This window comes from Pezoporus flaviventris, unplaced genomic scaffold (assembly GCF_033815535.1).
Source record: "Pezoporus flaviventris isolate CSIRO_AGI_PZ_B2104156 unplaced genomic scaffold, CSIRO_AGI_Pfla_v1 ptg000002l, whole genome shotgun sequence".
In the NCBI taxonomy this organism is placed as follows: Eukaryota; Metazoa; Chordata; class Aves; order Psittaciformes; family Psittacidae; genus Pezoporus; species Pezoporus flaviventris.
This window is the reverse complement of record NW_026892550.1, coordinates 61484497-61505412: the sequence shown is the minus strand read 5'-3', so window position 1 is coordinate 61505412 and position 20916 is coordinate 61484497. Positions and strand designations below refer to the sequence as shown.

The 20916-nt window shown below is 37.7% G+C and overlaps 1 protein-coding gene across 4 annotated transcripts in view; it reads right to left on the bottom strand.

Annotated features, from left to right (window-relative positions):
* Positions 1 to 5022: 5022 nt before the first annotated feature.
* The window catches only part of TTC29 (tetratricopeptide repeat domain 29), a 148112-nt gene continuing 132218 nt past the window's right edge, over positions 5023 to 20916 (bottom strand). For 2 of the 4 annotated variants that reach the window (XM_061441135.1, XM_061441163.1), the window contains one exon: positions 5023 to 6536. In XM_061441135.1, coding sequence (XP_061297119.1) covers positions 6463 to 6536 — 74 coding nt within the window. In that variant the 3' untranslated portion in view covers positions 5023 to 6462. Of the gene's footprint in view, positions 6537 to 6662; positions 6736 to 20553; positions 20662 to 20916 lie in introns of all 4 variants that reach the window. The other 2 variants (XR_009741242.1, XM_061441143.1) reach the window with 2 other exon arrangements.

Genomic DNA, 20916 nt, shown 5'->3' with positions numbered 1-20916 from the left:
CAATGGTGAGATTAAACCCAGCAGCTTTCAAGGGAAAATACATTGTCTCACTGATGGAAATACCACAGCTCCCTACAGTGGGATGTGGGATCTGGGAGAAACAGAGGGGGTTACTTCTTGCAAATATATTAGGTTAGGTTTATTATTATTTTACTTTGTTCACTTTCACAGCATGTTTTTTCATTTACTTTGAATAAACTACAAAGTTTACTGGCACAGATTTTCTAGCCAGGTCCCACTATCCTGCAATTTTCTAATTAGGAAGGAGGAGGAAAGCAAACCCCTGGAACATGACTTACACCAGTAACCCCAACCAGCAAACTCTGACTGAACATCACCTGCTCTGAGGCAGTTTGGCGTGTGTGCATGGGCACAGCTTGTGCCAGCACAGCACTCCTGGTCCCCAGCTACTGTGCCAAGCCTGTTATGCACAAGTTATCTCAAAGATGGTTCCTAGTCCCAACATCTTACAGTCTAACTGGCTCCTACTGCACTTAAAATATTCACAGTGATCCTTGACATCTTTCTTCCCCCTGCTAGAGCCACCTTTGCTGGCCGGCAAGTTTGTGTTTCAAGAGACTGAGCTGGCTTGGTCCACGCTGATTTCACACAAGAGTTTTCAACTGTCTGGCTAATGAGAACTTCCCCTACAGGCACATCAGTGAGTCTTGTTTGTGGTGTCCCCCCTTAGTTATTCAGAGTAAGTATGCAGTGCCAGCACTGATTGTACTGCTTCTGTGGAGCCCCAGGCTCCGGTGTCACGGCAAGTACACAGCCGCTTGGCTGACCTACAGCCATGATTTAAAAACAAACCCAACACACTGCCACATAAGGGAGCTGCTGCCTGCCCTTAGAACCTCCACACAACCAGCTCAGGAGCAGCTACATCTTATAAGCCTGCACTGGTGTCCATGCATAGCTGGCTCTGTGTATATGATCTGCTCTGTTGCTGGCAAGGCCGGATGCACCCTCCCCTGCCCCCATGAAAACAGAGAATGCAAGTGCTGGATTTCAGTGTGACAGAAAGAATTTAAAGTGCCATAAATCCTCTCCCCTTTCTGTTTAACTGTCCCTGTCTCAAGCCGTTGCTTAGCCATTTCTGCCAAATGCACTGCAAAATGGGAATGCATTGGTGATACTGCTCTCCCAGAACAGAGGCTGGTGGAGGCGAAGTAAAAGCAAAGGCTCTAATTCATCAAAATATTCTAATCTCACAGAGCTCCTCTGAGAGTATCGGGGCTCAGCAGACATGAAAGCTCATTGCAATTCAGAATGTAAAAGTTAAAGAGGCTGCTGTGAGAGAGTGGGGCCTGGAGACAGAAGCCAGGTAATCCTGAAGTTCCCTTATCATAAATAAATTTTGTCTTAATCTGTGCTGTGAACCTAGCATGAGCTTGCCCAGAAAGCAGAGAGCAATGCCAGGGAAACTGATTTCCTGGTACTCGCACAGAAAAGGGAGAGTGTGTAATTTTCTTGACCAACTGATGCTGAGGAGCCGGGAGGCAGACAACTTTTATGAAAGAAACAGGGGAAAATAACTGTGACCACCATGCTTCAGGGAGGGCTCTTTGAAGACGTCTTTAGAAGCACTGCTGTGTTCAGTTCAGATTCAAGCCACTTCAATTACAAGCAGTAAACTTGTGACCAGATGGGGCAATGTTTTCTGAAACACTCCAGGAAGACTGAGGAGCAATGTTGGTGGGGATAGAATAGCTCAGTGTAGAAGAAATCAACCTTTCAAAGGTGATTCACTGCTGTAACAGGAGCATGTATGTCCCAGATCAGGGGCTAAGCATGCCAATTATGACTGCTGGTATTGAAAGAAGCTGCCTTCTACAGACAAGGCTTACCTCTCATCAGTCTGTCTGGGGAAGAAGATCTCAGTCCTATCTGGGCTCCAAGCTGAGTGCGAGCCGGGATCCACTGCCGGTCTGTGTGCTACTGAAAATCTGCTGTCTATCCTCCTGCCCAGCCATACTGCAGGCAGCCAGGCTGCAGAACTGAAGAATGGGAAGCTGCTGGAACAGTTTAAGACTTTCCCTCCTGCCCTATCACAATCTTACAGAGAGCTGAGCAATTCCTTTGGGGCTGCACACCCTCAACTCCCAGAGACTGCAGGCAGGGCCATCTCACCCAAGTCAGCTGCTCTTGTAGCGGAGTTGTCTGTCAGCCTTTTGTGTGGTAATGAAACAAACAATGTTAACCCAAGTGAAACAAACCTACTAATTCAGCAGAGATGGGGACGGGGGATTTTGGTTACTAAATTGCTTTTTTGCTTATTGAGATTAATTCCTCCCACATGCTGCAGGTGAGCTAAGTTTAAACAGCAGACTTTCAATTAAAAGCACACTCACATCTTTTTTTCTTTCTTCTTTGCTAAATGGGCTTGAGACCTTGCTTGACTAGCAGTCATTCTGGGCTTTTATTCTGCAGTTTTAAAAGCTAAACCTTACATGTTTAGAAAGAAAAGTTTATCTCCTAAGATTAAACTCCTGGCAATCCACTTTACCATCACAGCGGCTGGGCTCCTTCATGCTCAGCATCCCTCTTCAGTGTTATGCCTGTGTCAAAAGAAGACTCACAAATGGCAATATTTATTAACATATTTATTTATCTTCAAAGACAGCTTATACATTCTATCTGCTTGTAAGCATATGGCAAATATAGAGGTGCTATGAAGTTATGCTGTCAAACAAGACACAGTTTTGGAGAAAAAAAAAAAAAGTCCTATTTCTTTTCTTTGTAGGATCTGTCTTTAGAAATACCTGACTGAATCTCAGGACAAAGGCCTTGATGTACACCACTTCTGAAGGCTAATGAGTTCTCTCCTCATGTGTAATAGCTGAATCTCACTTAACTACGTAAGACTTTAACCTATTTCTTGTATTTTTACATGTATATTATGTTTTTTTTCAGTTATATTCTACTTCTTCATAGCAGTAAACTAAAATGTGGCTTTAGTAATGCCTGTTATCAATCTTATTTATTCCATCTATTTCTTGGTAATTATGTATAGTGTATTTCTTGGTCTATATTTGGATGGCCTATTTAGAGATGAAGAGATTCCTTCCAGAATGGCAATAACTTTTCTGTGACTCAAAGATTAATTTTCAAAATGGCTTCACAGGTGAAATACCTTGTATAGTATCATAATTAACAAGATATACCCTATTAATGGCCATAAAACATGATTTTCATAAACAGAATTCTTCTTGAGATATAACCATCCCCTCTGCTATGAATTGTTAGTCAATACCATCTGACACATCCACAGTGAAACCTACTAAAACCCTATTCAAAAAGCAGTCTTAATTGCCAGTCTTGCATACCTTAAGACAGAGATTTTAGAGACATCAATATTACACCTCAGAACTATTCAGAGATCCATCTGCTGTAATGTGTTTGACAAGCTTTTGTTTTGAAGCAGACCAATTGGCATTATAGGCTAAATTAATTTACCTGCTTTCCTAACTTCATTAAATTATGCCTATAATTTCTCAGGTACACTAAAATTTACAACTGCAATTCATATTCTCTCTGGAGTCCTCCTTTCTGATTGCAAAGTCTTAAGGGCCAGGTCATTAGGGGCATTCTGGAAAAACTTGGAGGAAGGGTTGCAATGATAATGAACCAGGCAGAGTAGAGATTAATTCTATTCCATATGGGAGCTCCTTAAAGAAATTAGAGCATCTCTCATGTGAAGAGCCAAAGGACTAAAGTTCCATTATACTAACTCTAATCTCAGCCGGACTATGTCTGACAAGAGATCACCAAACAAATATTGGAAGAAGCATTGGTAATTCAGAAAATGGTGACTTCTCATCTAAAGAAATACTGAGTCGTTACTGCAGCCAAGTATCTGTGAGCACTGCACTTCACACTGGGTCACATGTGGTGACAGACCAAGGCCTGCCCATGACCCATGGAGTTTGGGCTGTTCTAACAGCTGACAGGTTTGTTCCAGGATCTTGTCCAAACAATAAAGTATGGAACAACATTCTGCCTAGCCTCCTTGCCCCATTAATTTGAAAGAGAAAGCAGAGCCTTCATTTTCCTGCTGAAAATGCCTGTGAGGAGCAGAACAATGCCTGAGAATTTAGCTCAATAAAGATAATTTTCTCTCAAAGCTTCCTGATGCTAGGGAACACAGCTTGCATGTACATTATTACAGGCTAATAAAACTTCCCTTATTTTCATCAAAAGATTTAGGACTAAAAAGTATAATTAAAAAGTATGGGAAAGTTAATGCTCTAGAGGATTAACCTGTGACAATTTTTTCCACAACCATATAAAAATTATCACTTAGTAACATGTCCAGTTTGGCAAAAAATAGGGATTATCATGGACACTGTTTAATATAACTGCATAATAACTTCTGGGACACGTACACAGAATGGTCAGTTGCTGCAGAAATGTACATGAGGTTAAAAACCATCAAGAATATAAAAACCTGTCTTCCTTGAAAAATTGAGAATTGTCTTTTCTAGAATGTCTGCTTGGTTTGTGTTATTTATTCTTACTATGAAGGATAAATTAAAATACACCATTTATTTTGGCAGTATTCTGATAAATATTATCAAAAGAATTTGACAAGTTCTTTTGTCAAATTTGTCAAAATTTGTCAAATGAAATTCCAGTTATTTAAAATAGCAACTTCTTACAAGCAGTCATACTATACTTATCAAGATCAGAAGAGTTTGCACAAAATTGCGCTGGTTTGATATGTATATATATTTATGTCAACAGCATTAAAATATAAGGGGTAGACTGGATACTCCTTTTGTTTATATTGGTCCTGTTTATCATCTTTCTGGTTTTCATAAAATGTTCACCGCTTTTTAACCCTCAGCAAAGAGATTTGTATCTTCATGTGTGTGCATAATTACACGTAGAAACATATTTTTCAGGTTTGTAAAACATTTTATAAATGAATATTTCTTGGTGTTCATTTAGTAATAAGCTTGGTGTTCAGATGATAAAGACCTCCAAGTAAAGGATAAAATTATTGAGGTACTGTAATTACATTGCATATACACATCAAAATGTGTACATTATGTATACTCTTATTAGACCATCAAAAATGGTCTAATAAGAGCTAGTTAATGAAACGTTTAATGAAAACGTTTTTACCATGCCTTAAAACAGGGAGAAATTCTATTGTCCCATGTCAACCAGTTACTCAAACTGCAATCCTGAAGAAAACTGTGAATTGAGTTATTACTATGGCAAAAGCTATTGTTTGCTCAAAGACTGCCATAAAAACTGATTACAGGTCTAATGGATCTTGTTTCAAATGCTGAATCTGGAAACCTCTGTTTAAAGAAACAAGTGGTTGACTGTTTGGATTCAGAAAGCTCTTTTTATGTGGTTTGAAAGAACAGATTTTCTAATACATGAAATTATGAAAGCTTGCACCAGATAAAAGTTAAAGGTTCTAAATCCTGCTTTTACATGTATTTTGCAAAGTGATAACCTCCATCTTCTGTCCTCTAACTTTTCTTTGGACCAATAGCAATGGCAGCTGGAAAATGCCTTCTGAGGACTGTGAAGACAACAGGAGTCTGACTGCTGTGGATTGTATGGGGAATCCACAGTCAAGAATTTCATCAGCTTGAAATGGGAGACAATTCTCTACACACACTCCAAAATCAGTGCTTCAGATTATTTATTAGAAAGAATTGAAGCAGATTTTTTTTACCTGATTGTGTGAATGAACACAGGCTTTGCTCAAAGGGAAATTTCGTGTTCACTTTTGAAAATGTGATGTACAGGTATTCTACCAGATGTACTTTCATTGTTAAATACAGTTATTTCAGCTGTGCCTGTAGATTAACATTGCACTTGAGACAGTCAATGACATTTCAAATGCTTTGATTGTACAGGCTTTCAACACTTTCATGAGCGTACTCAACCAGATTTTAAACAAACAGTTGTGCTTTGGGTCCGACCTGCGTTATAGATTAGGTAAAAATCGCATCATAATGTGCCACCCATGTTGGATCTACTCTATTTAAGCTACAGTTGAACAGCAACTGTTAAGCACAGCTGCTAAAATCACTGATAGCCCTATGAATAAGGTGTCAAGCTTGTAGTTGTTTTTTTCTGAAAGGGACAATAATTTGGCGTTTAACGAAAACTCTCCAGGCACGTTCAGAACCTGATCTTACAAGGTATTGTGCATCTTGGATTCCCACTCAGTAGGCATAAAGTACGTTTATTATCTTAACAGGAGGATCTTGACGCTTTGAAAGGCAATAAGCATTTGGGGCACAACATGAAAAGTTTTTATTCTGTATTACTCTTTTTCTTTTGTATTTATTTCAATGACACCAGCTATTTTTGATTAAAAACATGCAATACACATTGAAGCCACATTTCAGTCATAAAAGAACTTCCAGCTCTCAGATATTTATACTGTAACACTGTGCTTCCATTTAAATGACAAAACTCCTAGCAAAATTCCTACTTGGTTGCATGACTCTTCAGTGATCTTCCTGTACTCATTACTAGCTTCTCTGTAAGTAAGCAGGCATCTTCTATAATGAAAAACAGCAAATAAAAACCAGTAAATGTTGTAAGTATATATACACTTTGATATCCACATATTTTATATTTGGGTTCAGCATCTGGTTAAGGCTATGGATTAACAGCAAATACTGTACCATGAAAGATCTAGATCTGGTGTCTCTGGAAGAGGCTCACAGGGCTCTGAAGCACTTGTTTCTTTATCAGGTTCTGTTATTAAAAAAGAAAAAAAAAAGAAAAGAAGTGCATTAATGCTTTAGACTCACAACATTCTTAATGGTAAAAAAGCCTGTAAGGTTTATTTGAAAAGTGCAATACAGTAAAAAGTCACAGAAGAAGGAATCTAAGACAATACAGAGGTGAGCCACAAAAGTCATAATCTTAGAATACAGAAATTATAGGGTTTTCTGTTCTTATTTCTTGCACTCCTGTGAAGCTGCTCTCAACCAGGCCAGTTTTGCAGGATAGTTCCAGGTGGGACCAGCTGAGGAGCCAACAAAGAAGATGCATATAGGAGAAGACAGCACTGAAAGATGGCAGGCAGTAAGAAAACTATCCAGGGGAAGAAGCAAGCAGTGCCAAAAGCAAAAGGAGAGTGAGGAGGTTGGATAAGTGATGCTGCTACCTCTCAGCAGGGTCCACCTAACAGGATGTAATCAAAAAAGCCAGTGGCTGGGAGGCAATGGCTTAACTGCAGCTTTGGGCAGCCATGCATTTCCTTTGCTCCAGTGATCTGTGATGCTCAGCCTTGTTCCTTCCTTGCTCTATCTCTGCGCTAAACTGCCACCTCCTAGCTGCACTTTCTGCTCTGTTCTCAGTGTCTGTCCAGCAAGTCTCCCTCTGCCTAGTTACAACCTCCCCCCTCTCTGGGGGATGGTTTCCTATTTTGGGAGCTACTGATGTGGGTCACCTCCTCAAATGAAGAAAGTGTACATATATCTAGTCCATCCCTGACATGTATTTGTCAAACCTATTCCAAAAGGCTTCTGTCGAAGGTTGTTTCACAACACCCCTAATCTCTACATTCCAGTGCTTCACAATCTTGTAGCTCAGTTTCTTCCCTGATACTCAAGATAAATATTTATTGCAAATTAAGCTGATTTTTGTCTTTTTCTACCTTTGGTAGACATGAAGAGCAGAGGAATGCCATCCTCTTTTATAACAACTCCTTATAGCTTGAGAGACTATTTCCCTTCCTCTAATCTCTTTTTGAGGTCTCTTCAATATTTGAATTGAAGATTCAGTCTCTTCAATATTTGAAAGGAACTTGTGTTTTGTAGACAAGTTTTATCTGGACAATCCTTGGCTGGATCCCCCTTAATTTGTCACACCTCTTTGTACTGTGCTGCCTAAAAGTGGACTCTTTCTTTCAGCCACAGCAATACCAGTGGTACTTATAATATCCTAATTTAATGTCCAAAATAAATATATTAATCCAGTTCTGGTGGAGATGAAAAGTAATGTTCAAAGCAGTGTCTCTGCTGATGCAATGTTTGGAACAGATACAAACTACTGGACCACTCAATACTCAATAAAATTCACATTTCATCATATCATAGGTTTTTATTAAGCAAAATGGCTAACTAGGACTTCATCTGTAGTTGTATGCAAGTAAGAATAAGACAAGTAAAACTATGAACAACATCTGAGAATTACTGTAAGTTGTGATATGAAGTCTTATTTTGTATGAAGGCAACATGTATGTTAGGGATTTACTGTGTATTTAGCAATGTAGTTATTCCAGGTAACATTTTCTGAAACCAGGCTTGAAGTACATCAATGGAAATTCCTTTACTAACAGACCACGTCTAAGCAAAAAACCTAACAAAACCTAGTTGAATTCAAGGCAGTCTGCTCACAGCTGCAGAGTCTATAACTTCTCAGTTTGGCTTAGGAACTCAAACACTGTGAAGCAGCTGAGAGCCTCATGCAATTCCAAAGTGCTAACAAAGGGTCTGAATTATGTTGCCCTACCCAGCTTTAAACCAGGGCATCATTATTGCTCTTTCCAGTGGAAGATTATTGTTGGAAAAGTGGTACAAGACAAATGGGTGACTCAAGCCCAAAATGTGATTACGTTTGTGTAGTAACATGCATATTTGCAAGTAAATACACATAAAAGTGTGACTCTGACAGCAATGTATCTTACATACACTGACACATGCAAAAATGGTGGGGATGTGTACATGATGGGGAATTATAGCATAAATTGCTTTTTTTATGCACCTTTTGGCCTTTTGCCTTCACACTTGGACACCAAGCTATTATTGTCTGATTAGCACTTCTACCCTCCCAGCAAATATTAAGCGTATCAAGGATAACTGATGGAATACTGGACCATAAATGTTTTCTTGGCATTTTTTTGGTGTGTGCTATCTAGGAACAATAAAAGCATCTCATATTCATAATGATAATACATACATACCACCACAGATCACACCATCAAGCATTCTTCTTCTATCATATTGTGTTGGGCAAAATGCAGAGATAAACATTAATATGTATTAATAGTATGCAAATATAATTTATCATAATAGGATGTTCCTGACACATTATCACTGCTGTTGATAAAATATAATTAAAATTGTCTGGCTGAATTTTCAGTGCAGCTAGAATTGGCATCTCTCTTCTTGCTGTTTACATGTGTCTGTCTAAAGAGTGTTTCACTCCTAAAAATCTCATTATTCCATTATGTTCCTGGGAGAAGGCTAAGCAGAGCTGCTAGTCCTTTACAAAATATAATCAGTGAGAAGTCATACAGGAGAATGAAAGCTGCACCTACAAAGACAGAAGCTAGAATGATCACTAACTCCAGAGAGGGCAGGAATTTTTGGCACCATTCTCTCAAAAGATTCTAAATGACATGAAACAGGCAATGCTCGTGTTCCTGAGCTTGCAGGCCCATGTGATGGGAAAGCATTCAAATCCAGGTTTTTAATTGTTCAGAGTTTGTTGGACTCTATTAAACAAGAACTCCACTGAAAAGCTTCATGAACTGATGAAAGATCATAAGAGGACTATTGTTTTGGGAGCTGAAATTGCTTTGGAAAAAAAAGAAAGGTAGTATTTTGAGGAGATAGCAAAAGTTAAGAATGAGAGTAGCATGCAGGAGGTGACCCAGAAACCATTTTTCACTGTCTCTTGCAATAAAAGAATGAGGTAGGATATACTGAAAGCAGCAGGAGGTGAGCTTGGAGTCAAAGGAAGGGCTTCTTTGTGCGTGGCTAACTCATCCTTAGAACTCCCTGCTGCAGGATGCTGCAGGAATGCCCTAATTTTCTGCAGGCTCAAGAAGTAACATGGCAAACAAAAGAAAAGTCTGTACCTCTCCTACTCTACCACTATAGATAACTGGATTAAGTGGCATAAAATCCTCTAATACAATACCTCAAACAAAAGACAGCAACAGTGCTGTTACGTTTTCACGTGTATTTAGGTACACATATGCAAGCAAGACCATATTTGCAACTGCTGTTAACGTGAGTGAACTCTTACTATGTTGTACATATATAAGTATTAATATAAGACAATGCAGTGTTTTCGTTACTGTTAGTCTATTTTCCTTTAATACAGCTAATTCCACTGTCAGCCAATACTGTAGTTTTGTCACAAGAGGGAGAGAGAGAAAGCAAGACTATCTCACCATATTCTTTATATCCTCCCCATGATTTAGTAGGGCATGCTAGATTGTCATGTTGGTGTAATGCAGCTGATGAGATATAATCCATTATTGTAGTTTAAAAATTAACTTGCATTTTTAAAGGTCATGCAAACGGTTTTAGTTATATAATCTGTAGAACGATGTAATGAAGTAGTAATAAAGGTACAGCAGAAAATAATATGACTGCCAACAACATGCATGTCCCACACTCGTAGAAGATCTTCCTACGTTTTTTTCTGTCTTGACAAATGAAAATTGATGCAAAGCTTTTTGAAAAGCAGATTGGGCCTACATGTTTATCCATGTATCCTGACTAGGTTTGCTTGGAATGGAGGCAGTTGAACTTCAAGGTTTTATGAATATAAAGATTAATGAATTTGTACAATTTGGCCATGCAAAGCATTTTTATCAGGCATATTCCATTTAGAATAAGCAGTAAACCATATATAAGGGTTGTGTCAAAGTTTACTGAATAGGGCCCTTGGTAGCTAATGTAACATTTCTCCAACAAATCAAAGGTATTGTTCTATGCTCACATGAATACACAGTAGCCATTACCTTAAATTTAAAACTCACTGTAAGCAGCAAACACACTGTGGGAATATGAAGGCCATATTGTATCAGTGGAGTCTGCAGAGATTTTCTTCATATGGCTTTGCCTGGTTGAAATATATGTTGCAGTTGAAAGCTAAAGGGATTACTTTTGAATAGTCATCACAAAGGTTGATTATATTCGTATATCATTTAGCTGGACCCTGCAGGCTATTATTCCATTAGCTGTGCTGGCCCTGCACTGTCAAAAAGTTGATCATATAATGTAAAAAGGTTACATGCTCTGTTAAGGTAGGTGAAGTAACTTGAAACAGTAATCTTTTAAGAGCACTACAGCTTTGTACTTGAAAGTAGATTGCATTTAAAATAAATACTCTAAAAATGGAATAAACGCAATAACCCTACCTCTGCTTCTTATTTGTCCTATTTTGAATAGGGTGTATATAATTTGAATAAGTTAATTGTACCAGGCAAGATTTTTGCTATATTTTTTCAACCTCATATCCGAAGAACTATGCTTCAAAATAGCTGTGTCTTTATGTGAAATGCTTACTGAAATCATGTCTCCGGTGAAAAAGATTTGCTGATTATATTTCCCTTGCACATACAAACACACGCACATTTTCTTTCAGTGCTTAATAAAATGGATCTTCAGACGGTTCCATTATGTGGATGCCTTAATATTATTTTATGCTAAAATGTGGACAGCACATTAGATTGAAAGCATCTTACTGTTCCACATGGCAAAGTAATCATGGGCTATCCCTAGATAGCAAATGCTCCCATTGGGAAAACAATACCAACAACACAGGCTAATGAATCACAATAGTTATTAATCATGGGCATTTGTAAGAGCCACATATAATAGAGATGAACTCTCAAGATTAGACAGGTTAGAAGGTGGAACCAAGGAAAGGACAGGAGATCACCCAATTGCATTTTAGAAGAAGTTTACAGGTGAGTATTTGTTCCAGTACAATTGTTCCCATGCTTGCTTCAGTCTTTCTAAGCAGGCAGAAAAGAAAAGAAACAATTTAGTCAGCTGGGTTCACTTAGCTTTCAGATCCTTGCAGGACAATGTGGCAAAAATTAATAAACAAATAAATGCACACCTACAACACCCTTAGGGCTTATGGCCTAGTTAGAAATGAGACAGCACTTCTTTTATTAGACAAAGTTGTTTAATTTGGATTGTAAAAGTAAGAGTTGGTTCTTTTTCAGTGTATCATATATATTATTCAGGGCAATGAATGAGTCTTTATGAGTACAAATGGGAGTCTTTAATGAACTGCAGCAAGCATTTGAGCAGGTATGTTTCTCTGAATAAAGGCTTCACAGATGGGTAAGTTTATGAATGAGAAGCAGAATTTATTTTGCATGCTTTTAAAGAGCTTACTCAACTATGGCACTATAAGGAAAGTGCAAGATTTTTCTGGTTTGGATGAGAAAACCTAATGGGAATATGAGTTTTTCCCTGCCTAATAACTTCTATTGTTTACTTATTCATATTCAGCAGTCCTCAGACAAGTTAATCTTCCTCTCTCACAGAGTTTGGGCATGTGCCAGACATTTGTTCAATGGAAATCTCTCTTGATCTTACATCTTTCAGTTCTGTTCATTGTGAAAATTATACACTCATCTGACAATGTAGTACAGCAGCATCTTTTGCACAAAATATTTCTTGAACATCAATTTTAACTGTTCTATCATGTCAGATTGTTGACTGTAGGTAGAAAAAAGGTCTCAAGGCCAAAATATGACACTGTGTCTTTTGTGTATCTGGAAGTTAGGGATCACAAAAATTCTACACAAATTTTGGTGACACAGAAAAATCAGCTTTCAAAACAGTCATCAAGAAGATCACTTTGAACATGAAGAAACCTAAACAAAACACCAGCCAGTTTTTAGCTTATAGTTTTACCTTTACTGTCAACAATTTTTTTATGAAATCCAAACTATCAGTTTAAAGTTTCAACACAGCATCTCATCTCTCGCTCTACTCCAACTGAAGCTAGGGAGAAATTAAGGAAACAATGTTTCTGATTCAGTATCTTGAAATGGGTTAAAACTTAAACAGGGGAAGTTTAGATTGGACATAAGGAAGAAGCTCTTCACTGTAAGGGTGGGGAGGCACTGGAATGGGTTGCCCAAGGAAGCTGTGAATGCTCCATCCCTGGTGGTGTTCAAGCCCAGGTTGGACAGAGCCTTGGGTGACATGGTTTAGTGGGAAGTGTCCCTGCCCATGGCAGGGGGTTTGGGACTAGATGATCTCAAGGTCCTTTCCAACCCTAACTATTCTATGATTCTATGATTCTAAACTTTCTCAGTCAAAGCAAAATTTTCCAGCAACATAAAGCAGGATGAGTGCCTGCCCAGCTGGTTAATCAAGGCTTCCACAGTGCAGAGGAGAATTCCCAGATGGCCCAGAAGGGTTTCTTTCCCTTCACCCTCCCCCACAGAGGCAGAATAAATATCACAACTGGAACCTACTTTCTCTCTCCTAAGGACAGGACAAGCCCTAGGGGAACTTACAAAGTTCTGAGCAAAAGGGGTGCTGCTCACTCTTGTGGTAGATGCCAAATTCACCCTTGGCTACCCTGAGGAGCTGGTGAGGAAAACATACAAAGAGTATAAAAACACTTCCACTACCTCTGTATGTGCTGAGACCCATGAGTTATTAAAGATTGAGCCCAAAAGCTAGTTAGAAATCCTTACAAAAGGAAATCTTTACCTTGCTCACAGAATGTGGTATTTTATAGTCCTGGAGAACTTTTGCCAAAAGATATTACTATAGGCATTTACAAAAATGTGTGTATTTGAATGATGTAAGCACAGAAGTTTTTAACACTGTTTTATAATCATGAGTAAAATATAAACTCATTGCAAAGCATAAAGAAGCAGTAAGTGGACTGATGTTTCAGACAACATAATGATCATAACAGAAGCAGAATATTTGGTTTCAATTTGTGTGCAGAATTATTATTGCTACATTCATTTTAAACCAAAGCAAGGTATATCAGGTGCTCAGTAAATAATTACAGTACAGTAGATGTGAAAACACAGATTTCAGACATAGCAATGATTCTAAGACCAACTGGTGCCCAAGCCAGTTACCTGAAAAAATCTTGCCGTCTTTCCTCAAATCACTACAGTCCTTGTCCTGTAAAACTTTTAAATAGTCTGTTTGAGAACCTAGTTTATGCACTTATTATGCGACATTTTTACATGGCTACACATAAAACCTCATATCTTATCCTTTACTCATAACATGCATTAATTCTGTTAAGTACTGCTATAAAGGCACAGTTAAAACCTGCAAGATAGAATAGCAGGACAGTTCATAATTGCATTTTGCAAACTCCACTTTGTATCCATTGAGCAAAATATGTCACTGAACAGAGGAACTTCATATTTAAGTTACTGGTAATGTGTGATCTTTTTTCTGAATATGCAGCTTGATGTGTCTTCAAAGGATCTGGCTATCAGAGAGTGCTTATACCCCTTTCTCTGAAATCCAGGTCTCTCAAAGGTGTCCCAAAGGGAGGGAAAGCTGGAATGATTATTTAAACAATTCCTCTTACTTAATTATATTTCATTAGCATACTGTGGTTCAAATATAGTATCAAACTGCTCTGATTAGATGCATACCTGATTTTAACTCATTTTCCTTAATCTCCCTATTTTGACATGAGTGCTGTATGTTATTTTATTGAGAGTTTCTTGCTCTGCAGAACTCATTCTTTATGTTCTGGTTTGGCTCTGCTGTTTCCTGTCTTCTAAAGGCTTGCCTACTCTTCTATAATTCTATGTAAGAGTACTTCTTCATGGTTGAAACTTCTTTATTTCAGCATCTTCAGTGACTACCCTGCCTGGTGGCTCACAAACTGTTTATCATCGAGGCTTCTATAATGCATTTTTTTTTTTTTTGCCTGGGAAACTGCCTTCCAAGAGCTTAGCCAAAGGTCTCTTTCTGGGTACAGAAATTGATGTCAGTAAAGCTGAGAAAATCCAGCAAGGCATCTGCTACACAAAGAAAAAGGATCCCAGGGAGACTTTTTTCTCCTTACCTGACTTTAGCTTTACATGTTCTAATGCACCTTAGGCATGAGTGCATCCTCTCTGGCTAAGGAGGTGTAGGGGAAAAATCTGGAAGATTGTGTTCTTTAAAAGAAGACACACAATCCCTTATGGAAGTATCAATTTTCTCGTGACTAAGGTTTTCTGGGGAGAATATCATTCTCTGTAGCAGCTAAGGTCCTTCTCTAAAATAGATGCAAAGCGGTCCTACTTCTCAGTTAAAAAAACAATCAAGAAAAAACAGCTGCTGGGAATGAAGGTCCTGGTTTCAGGAACCATGTGAATCCTGGATTCACATGTGGTGACATGAATACAATGCTGTGAGATACTTCTCTCACAGGCACTTCAGAGAAGCTTCTTTGTCTCAGTTTTCTTTGCTGATTTTACCAACATAATGAGATCAGACCTACTTTTCTTCTCCAGGCATTGGGAACAATACTTTTGCTGGGCAGAGTAATATTGAGTATTGGGTTTCTCCCTCTTAGCTTTTGGATTTATGCCCATGTTCTTCCAGACAACATGGGACAACTTGAAAGGCCACTACTCTTCTTCTGTCTTCACAGTTGAGAACTCTATCTTTCAGGCCAGTCATCCACTTCTTTTAATGAGAAATGGATTCACAAAAGGTTACACTGAAAAATGGAAATGGATTTTCTGTTTTATTAGCAGTCAGCATACAACTTGTGAGTAACTTCAGAAAGTTATAAAACTACAGAGACTTCTAAGAACATGCCAGTAGAAGCTAGAATTTGAAAATAGTTGCTTTGGCTAATCTGAGCCCTACCCTCAAGTGATGCAACCAATGCAGCTTCAGTGAAGTCAGCGTTGTTATGTCAGCTTAGCCAAATTGCTTCAAAATAGGCCTTTTAAGAAAACATTTGACTTCAGTAATTTTAAATTCACTTTGAACTATGCCATATCAATCACATTGCTCTAGGAACAGCAGAGCTTGGAAACATCTACTAGGCAAACAAATATTTTCATAAAGTAAAAGATGTTGCTCTGCCACTGTATTCCTTGACTGCAGTGACAAGGGTGAGATGAGAGACACCACTGGATACTTCCAGTATGGCAGAGACTTGAGACTGAAGGAGGGCATGGACTTCTAGGCCTGAGGGTAGGAGAGCAAGGATTTGGTTTCTTTTGTACCTTTCCCCCCAGCCATGATGGAAGGGGAAAAATGAAACGGGGTTATTTCTGTGTTGCTGCCATAAGTTAGACTGTTAGGGGACAGTTTGACTCTCAGTTCAGTCCCTTACAAAGGCATCAGCCAAAGGAGAAGACACCATTTCAGTTACATTTGCTGCTATTTGAAATGCCAGTGACAAAAATGAATGACAAAATTCCGTGCTATAAATTAGAATAAGACAGTCCCACCTGGAGGTTTAAGAATCTCCAAGCAAAACCTCATTCTAGCAAGAAGGTATATTTCACAGGCACAGATCTCGAGGTTTGCCCTTCTTCCAATAGCAGAGCTATTTGATCCTGGTGTGCAAATTCAATTATTAGGCATAAAACTTGAAAGTACTTTGGCTTCTTCTAGATTTTGTTTAGATTGTACCTGTTATATTATGAACTAGCTAAGAATGTATGTAATGTGGAAGAATATAAATGCCAGCCATCCACAGAGGCTTTATTTGAACTGAGCATTGGTTTGTGGTGAATTTGACAGGCTCTGCTAGAGCAGTACAAGGCCAGTGCACTCAGTGACATGAGCACCCACATCCTTTACACGCATCTTCAGCAATCATATAAACTCGGTGTGCACAAAGAGGGCATGGTGGGTCACATGCAAGCCTGCCAGGCAGATGGCAGTGGGCTCGCAGGCCTGAAAAGGTTTACTTGTCTGACTGCAAACCTCTGTGGTGAACTGCTTGCTGTGGCTCTATTTAATTCTTAATCTTTGCTTCTCTTTAATTCCTAGCTGCTTTAGAGACCTGTTGTAACACAGCAGGTAAAAAAATATTCACATGTACTGTCAAGCCTCCCCAAAGAGCACTAACTTGACACGTAGGCCATGACAGCTGGGCTTGGACTACTAAGAAATCTAATCCAGGGTTTCCATCATCTCAGTTGTTGCCTTTCTTTCATTACAGTCTGACTCAGCCCCTAATGGATTCAGCTTTATAAAAATCAGAAAAAGGGGAAAAGAAAGCAATTTATTCATGTTTCACTAGATCTCACAGAAGACATGAAATTTCTCTAAAAATGCAAATTATTTTGTGCCACACAAGTGAGACTGGGCAGCTAAAGCTCTTAGAGGAAGGGTCTTTCCCAGGGCTAATGTTTTTATGCCCAGTGATTGAATAAATCGATCCCTTTATTATCACATCTCTTTTACTCTCCTTTTTCTTCAGAACCATGTAGCCAAAGGTACCAAAGCACCCTTTTTAATTCTAAGAAAATTGATTATGCGTGTTAATTTTGTTTTTAATCCCAGGCATATCAAAATAAACACCATAGATGTGTAGCAGAAATCAATCTCTCTTAAGCACCAAGTTGGTAAAAACAAGGATTTAGTGAGAATCCAAGATATAAACAACTAATGTACAAACTAAGCCCTTATTTATGTAATGTGCCTTTATACAAGCTCAATATAAACCTGAAAGAAACTATTTCAGAAGAGCAGAAATGGTTTACTTGCACTGCATCAAAAATGACCCCATAAGACCTCCTTTACTGAGATAGCCCAGATATTTAATGTGAACATATGTTTTTAAAGGATTTTTGTCTTATGTCCAGTCATTCCTGTTAATTCATGGGACAGCATACTGCAGATGTGCTCTTTTTTATGTTACATAAAGCAAAAATTACATTTAACATGTGTAAGGTTGGTCATAAAAAATAAATAAAAATAGACTCTTAAAAGCGGGGAAATCACAAAGTGAAGCTATCAGTCATTCTTATTGAGAAGGGTGAGGACAATGTGAAATAAAACTTGCACATCTATGAAGAGACATTCCTAATATGCCAGCACTTGGCTGTTATTTCACGTTCTCTATAGGTTGCTTTCATCAGCCCAATATTTCTTCCTTTAGGGTAAGCCGCGACGAACATTTTCCCTTTCTAGTCACTGACTTCAATTTCAATAGAAATTAAATATTTTGAACCTATCTGCAAGTTTGTTTACTTGAAAGAATTGAAACCAAAGTCAGCGTTAGTTTTTGTGTATTTTACTTCTGGGTAAGAACTTTAAGCATGTGTTGTAACAGCAGTGTTCTTCATTATCATAATTGTTTAATATGCAAATAAACTTTCACAAGATTATTTTTCTAATACTAATCCAAATCTAAGTACCAATTTGTGCACCTTATTGATAGGCACACTAATCATTATAATTGATATTTCTGTATGGTTTTACTCCTTCCTGAGTGCAGATGAGATAAGCAATAACTCTTTAAAAAAGGAATATTCTCTTCTATTTTTACTGACACAAATGATGTTGATCAATCATCATCGATACACACATCATTTGTAGTCAAGTACTATGCTCCCCAAAAACCACTTCTTATGTTGGCATAAGATGGCATATTCAAAGACTTACCACAAGGAATTTCTAATTAGAAGCCACTCTTAGAGTTTTAGTACAGTGTAAATTCAAGCCAAGACATGTAACCATACTTGGCTTGTGAGGCTGTGAGATCAGATTTCCTTTAATCAACACTTAGAGGACAGACAGAGAAGTTGTTCCTTTGGACCACTCTTCAGCATTTGAAACTACAAAAAATTGCTGTCTCACCTCAACAAAATGGATGGAGTCCACAATAAGTTAACAGTAAGACTTAAACACAGCTTGAATCTTCTCCAAAGTAGGCACTTTTGGAGAAACACAATCCCAGAGCCAGCCTTCTTGTAAAGTTCCACAAGGACTAAGGGTAAGTTTAGTTCTTTGTAATAGCTGGATACAGTGTGAAGGGAAAGATCAGTTAAGACAGTACCAAATGCCATGCAAATGACTTGAACAGACCAAGAGATGGATTTGAAGCACAACTGAATGTCACCTTTTGGTGTGTTACTTATGTTATTGGTAATGTTACTTGATTCATACCAGAATATCCACAGAGGCACATCTGCACAGTAGCTAAATCACTTCTGAATTTTGGTCTTCCTTACTAATCACAATTCTAAATGTCTAAGTGAAATTCAGAAACAGAAATCATTCTGTAGTCTTCTAGGACGCTGCTAGTTTAGAGATCACTAAGTAAATTCACTGACATTAAAAATACAGACTTCTCAAATACATATCTTTTAGATCTATTTCCACTCCCATTATTGTCTGTAATGGCAAAAAACATCACAATTAATAATTATATGAAAAAGCAAATTTACAAGGAAATTGGTTTTCTGATTTTATAGGAAAAACATGTCACAGAGAGCAGTATTTACAACTCAGTTCCCTGGGAGCTTTTAAGAAATGCTGTAAGAAACCAGAGTATTTTCTTATAACTTATTCTGAAGTTTAATTACACTCACACATGCACAAAGGACTTACAAATAAATAAAGACTACAGCTACTGGCATTTTAAAAGCAATTTTTGTAGAGAGGTTTGAATTATGAAATGTGAGATATTTATTTGAAGAGTTCCAAAACTGTTTATGGACAGCTAAATTTCTGAAGACAATGCTAAATATTTTTTAATATGTCAAATAATATGTTTGCTGAGGTTGCTAATATGTTTGTTGTTGACCAAAAGTGAGTGTAAACAATTTAATGTGAGCTGCATCACTGCCAAATTAGTAGTTCAGGTGCGGACTGAATCCTAACTTTGTCAAACTTCTCAAGTTTTTTTATTAACCACTGGGGGGATTGGTATTAAATGGTTGCAATTTTAATAACCTGAAGAACAGAATTCTTCCAATAGTGGCAACTGAATCCTGGTGTTTCTAATGAAACACTTTTTGTACAGCCATATATTTTCTGTAAAATATTAGGCTGAGGTTTTTACCTTTCACTCAAGTCACCAAGGGAATTAAAAATCTTAAAACTACACTTGTATTCCATCTCTCCCCAGCTATACTAAAATTATGGTTGAACCTCACTCCTAAAAATGTTAACTAGTGAAAAAAAAAAAGAAAAAAAAAGAAAAAAAAGAGGGTGAGAGAAATTAAAAGCACAAATAACTGGATCCTCAATAGTCTTGAAACATGCCATGAAAAACTATGAAGTGAATCATAAACTGCTGTCCCAAAACTGAATCAGGCATCAAGGAGTGCCTGAGAATCTTCATTTTTTAGTTTATAAGTTTGAATCAACACCCTCTGTGTTTTTAGGATCATAATCTAACTGTAGCAGTCACATATTAGAATCTTGTTTATGTAAGTATTAAATCCTACCTTAACAGAAGTCCCTAACACTTTATGTTAGGATTTTTTCAAGACTTCTCTACCTTTATTTCCTGACCTAAATCAATGAGCCAATTCATAAAACCCCCTCTCTTCTTCTATCAACATTATCCTTTAACTTTAAAGGTCTTCTAGCTTGGTGTTTCTTCATCTGTGTAGGTGTATGCACTCTGATAACTATGGTGGGATTTGGAACTTTCGCTAAGTATTTCATTGCATGCAAAGCTCACACCAGCAAGCTCAAAAGGATATCTGTCTGGTTTTGATTTTATTTTTTTTTATAATTGCATAATGATGCTACTTAACTAACTTGAAAGCAAAGAGGCCTGACATCTGCAGACAAGGCCTTAATACAAGGTTATATAATATAAATTGAAGGTTAAATTTTTACTTACGTACTTTTATGTTTTGTTCTTTTAAATGTAGGTCTTGACTACGTAAAGAAAGTAAATAGGAAAATCAGCAGGCTGAGGACACCATAAAGTAAAAAATTAAAAGTTAAGCTGTCAAGAAAAGGACATGAATTTTTCATCATTTTTACTTCTTTAAATTTTTTTTCAAGCATTTAAACAAACCATGACATTTTAATTTAAACATACATCATACAATTGTGAGAAAATGTAATCTGGCAAAAATGTACTATGAGAGCTTTAAAGATAACTTTGAAAAGCTCACACAAAATACCACAAAACACACACCACATCCAAAAATTCCAAAACAATTCAGCAAGCCTACCACCTTTAAGCATTGCTTTACAA